This window comes from Pteropus alecto, unplaced genomic scaffold (assembly GCF_000325575.1).
Source record: "Pteropus alecto unplaced genomic scaffold, ASM32557v1 scaffold146, whole genome shotgun sequence".
In the NCBI taxonomy this organism is placed as follows: Eukaryota; Metazoa; Chordata; class Mammalia; order Chiroptera; family Pteropodidae; genus Pteropus; species Pteropus alecto.
In genome coordinates this window covers 6,340,363-6,344,926 of record NW_006442107.1, presented here as the reverse complement: position 1 = coordinate 6,344,926, position 4,564 = coordinate 6,340,363, and the positions used below count along the sequence as shown (strand labels likewise).

The 4,564-nt window shown below is 45.1% G+C and overlaps 1 protein-coding gene and 1 non-coding gene across 2 annotated transcripts in view; both read right to left on the bottom strand.

The window, feature by feature from the left end:
- The window catches only part of PSTPIP2 (proline-serine-threonine phosphatase interacting protein 2), an 80,412-nt gene that overhangs the window by 37,114 nt on the left and 38,734 nt on the right, over positions 1 to 4,564 (bottom strand). The window contains exon 2 of the mRNA XM_006919939.3: positions 3,053 to 3,153. Coding sequence (XP_006920001.1) covers positions 3,053 to 3,153 — 101 coding nt within the window. The remainder of the gene's footprint in view (positions 1 to 3,052; positions 3,154 to 4,564) is intronic.
- Positions 1,114 to 1,232, bottom strand: LOC112469324. Its single transcript, XR_003042608.1, has one exon. It is a non-coding gene; the product is annotated as a 5S ribosomal RNA (ribosomal RNA).

Below are 4,564 nucleotides of genomic sequence, written 5' to 3'. Positions count from 1 at the left end.
CCTGCCCACTCCAGAGCAGCATCTGACACTACACCTTGCATAAGGGTGATTGTTTTATCTGTCTCTAAATGAGTGTAAATGGATTGACTGCAATCCATCTGGGTACAACCAAGGAAAAGGATACTTCCTAGTTTCCATAAGAGAGGTAAAATGTTGCATGGAGGGGTATAGTCCTGAATTCCTTCCAGGGGATAGTGGGGGAGGGAGCTTGCCCTGGAGATACAGTATCTGCCCCTCCTCTTACTGCTCCTGGGCAGGTTGAGCTGCCAGACATTCCAGAGAGGTCCATGGTAGGATTTCGAGACTTCGTGTGGGGACGTCCCAAAACTAGGATACAGGGCACGTTGAGCCTCATATCATACAAATGTTATAAATATATGTGTATTATACTCGATAAACTCAAAATAATAAATATACGACAGACTGCTGTTATCTTTGCCCATGAGTTTATGTGTGTTTTGCCTCTATCCCATATGAATATGCCAGGGTTCCACATGAAATGTATGGCAGTTCAGTAAAATAATGCTCAAGACCAAGGAGAACATTTCAGCAACATTAGAGTATGGTCCAGACTCAACAGACTGAGTCCCAGGTCTCACAAGCACCCCACTCTGACCAGAGAAAGAGGAAAGGCTGGATCCCCAAAACCTGAAGAGGACTACACTTCTTTACATGGATCATCCCTGAACAGGACATGTCCTCTCCTCAGTGACAGCAGCCTCCTGCTGGCAAGCACACCACCAGGAAAGGAAGCCCAAAGACCAGGCAGGCCACTGCTTAGGGGCCTCAAATCTCCAGACTCAGGGCATACATACATATCTGACACTCTGACTTGATGTCAGCAGATTCTTCCTGAAAATCACAGCACATGGGACTGGTTTCCTTTGATATGAAACTCCTACAGAACAATTACCATACAGTAGAAACACAGTAGAAATATTTAATCATTTTTAATCTGCATATATTTCTTCCACTTTCTCTCTCACACACACACACACACACACACACACACACACACACACACATTTATTTTTAGGCAAGGCAACCCTTGGTTGACCTCACAGATTACAAGGACCTTGTCAGCTTATGATCCCTTATTTTTTTATTTTTTGATGCCTACGGCACCTGGTCTTCCTAGGTGGTCTTCCATCCAAGTACTAACCAGGCCTGACCCTGCTTAGCTTCCGAGATCAGATGGGATTGGGTGTGTTCAGGGTAGCATAGCCGTGGACTTCTTTCCCATATATTTTTGTGAAACATTTTTAAAGTGAGATCTTAGCTTGTGGGTTCTATTTAGACTTGTGTTGTTCAAACTCTGGGTCATGGTGCACTTGGGAATTATAAATCAATTCAATGGGTTATGACCAGCAGTTTTTAATTAAATGGAACTGAAAAAAATTATAGGGTAGTACTGTTTTATTAAACTTTTGTTTTATGCATAGGTGTCCTGGGCAGCCATGTAAAATGTATTCCTTACTGAGGGTTACATTAAAAAGATGTGGACACCTCTGATTTATACAACCATCCCATTGTGTCAGGGGACTCTTGGGTGGTCCTGTCTGGGCAGCAGAAGCTTCAATCATTAGTCAACACCTCCTTTGCGGGTGTCTGGCTGGGCTATTTCATTCCCAGGAGAAAATGTATAAAAGCTCTAACTGGAAGAGGAACATAAAAGGAAGAGACATCCTGCAGTCTCTATCTTGCAAAGTTGCGGACTCTTGCTTGCTTGCTACTTTGTCAGAGCTCTGTGGAAGAAAGAAGGAAGCCTGCCACTAGTGCTTGTCCAGATAAAGGAAAGCTGTAATTTGGTGTCACCACCTTTAGCCAGCTTGGGTAGAAAAGAGAGATTGTTTCCTCAAAGGATGAAGGGCAGTGACCAGCTCCATGGAGCCTGGCAGTAGACAGATCTTTCTCTGTCCACCCCCACCTCCGCCCCGAAATGCACAGCTCCCCTGGACTTCTGAGTCAGTTCAAGGAGAGCGGCCTCAGCATCCGAGGGTGGGTAGCACTGAGAGCTCGATGTTACCTATTTGAGTAGAAAATAAAAAGACTTGATCGAAAACACTTTGATGTCTGCATCTCCAAGATATGACTCTCTCGAGCTCACTGCCTGACAAATAGAACCTGATCATTAGTTTGGGTCCTGGCAATGTCCTGGATCTTTGGCAAAAAAAAACCCCTAAAGCACTCCTGCATCCAGAATCACTGGGAAATGGGAGTATTCGGATGGATAAGATTTCCAGAGAACAAACTCACCCTGTTAAGTATAGAATTTAAAAAATACATCTTATCTACCAAAAAAAAAAAAAAAAAGAAAGAAAAAAAAAACCAAGAAGAAGGAAGGCTCCTTAACTCCTTTTATGAGGCCACCATTACCTTGACTCCAAAATCAGACAGACATTACAAAAAAAAAAAAAAAAAGAAAGAAAGAAAACAAAAGAAAAGGGGGGGAAATCATCTAAACCAAGCCAGTTTTCCCTGCCACCAAGCTCTGCTGCCCTCTGGAGCACTGTGACGTGTCCTGTATCTCTGTCACTGCTCTCTTACCCGCAGTGGTCTCTGAATCTGGCTCTGCTCCCCACTCACCACATGGGTTGTTTTTCCTTTTCATCTCCAAGCTGGCTGCTCCCTCACAGATATCTGGATACCCCACTACCCATCAAATCTGCCTCACCCTCCCAGGCCACTTCAAGGTTCTCCTCCTCTATGAAGCACTCGCCACTACCACCACCACCACCACCACCACCAGCAGCCCCCACTTTTTTTTGGCCAGTGCTCCACAATCTCCCTTTCCTGTGAGGTCCTTCAGTGTCATGGGTATCACACAACTTAATGTTTTATTATATTTTGTTTGCTGTTTCATTCATAAATCTTTTCTTTCCCATTGGTTTCTATGAACTTAAGGACAGAGACATCATTTACTTCCTGGGAATTATTCCATAACCTACAGCCGAGGGTCTTGTGAACCATTAAAAACAAATAGTAATTGTTCTTTGTTTGTGTGGGAGCATTTTGTCCTCCTTTCTGTCTTCGGAGAGGAAACAATATGTACCTTTCTTTTAAAAAGTCTTCGAACTCTTTGCAATTCTTGCGGCCATTGTTCAGATGTTGGATGATGCTGTCATAGCCGATGGTGCTGAGGATGTCCAGACTCTGGCAAAAAATAACAACAACAACAGCACTGTTATACCAGGAAGCCCCAAAGCCTGAAGAGACAGGGGAAGCCAACAATGAGAAGTTCCTGAAACTTTACCTCCAAGACATCTGTGACCAAAACTAACAAAATAGAAGAAGTAAGAATGTAAGTAGCTGTGGAAGAGTTTCTAAAATTATGAAACCGAAGGGCCACAAAACAGGAAGGAAGTGACAGAGGATTGAGCGGTACATGGAAAAGGGAGTTGGCTGGGCTCAGGCCCCTGTCAGGGCCCCCACCTGTGCCCTAAATCAGGCCAGGACCAGGCACCCACTCCAGCCTTCTGAAGAGCACTCTTTCATCCTGCTGAGCGAGAACTCACACCACAGGTCCATTTTAACCAGGGGCTATACAACGTTTGCTTTGTCTTTGAACTTGTCACAGAACTTGACTGTGATGTCTCCTCCCACAACCAATAAGCCCTATCTGAGGTGGAGAGTATGGCTGCAAAGGGCAAGCAGCCCTGAGCCAAGAGCCAGTCCTCAGAAGTGGGACGTGGAGGCCAACTTCCCACTGAAAAGCACAGAGGGAAGCCCAGCAGCCAGCATGCGCGGCATGGTCAGTGGCCCCAGCTTGAAGAAAGGAATTTTTCTTTGAATTTTAAATTAGCAGTTTATTCCGATTTTATTCTACTATGTGCTCTGAGGGTGGAGGAAGCTGCCTAAGTCTCTCAAAGTGGTAGACCCACATGCAGTATGCTTTAAAAATCAAAGTCTCCTCACCTCCCAAACCAACAACTCAGGGCTCTAAAGAATACCCCCAAAGGTTCATCCAATCTGGTTTCCTGGTTTTCACTCCCAAATGCATACAGCAGGCTGCCTGATTCAGACTCCAGTCCCCGAAGGAGATTGGTTAGGCTGCTTCTGGGCATTTCCCGAGAGCTTTGAAGCCCCTCACCCCCAACCTAGCCAAGGCAGATTATGCCTTCCCCGCCCCCTGTCTGCAGAAAGGGGTGTGACTCTTGAGTGCGAGTGGAGGCACCTGAAGGTACCTTTCTACCCAGCCCTGGACATGGAAGTAGCAAAATTCCTCTCTTACATTTGCTGTCTCTCATCACCGCCTGTCTGAGCAGACAGGGTTCCCAAAGAAACCCAGCAGGACAAGGTCTGAGGCTGATTTCAACATGGCACTCGTTAACTAAACTGACCACAACTCACACTGCATTATTAACAATGGATTATTATAATAAATTTTAAACCTTGGCATATACATAAATCTAAGTTAGAAATACATTTAATTCCATTGGTACTGGCTGTTGTTTGAGCATAGATTAAAGCCCTGGCAAGCGTACAGAAACAGCCTCCACCAAAGCTTCATTTCTCTACCTGTGCCCTCCAGACACGCTCTCCCATCTCAGCCAGAGGCTACTTA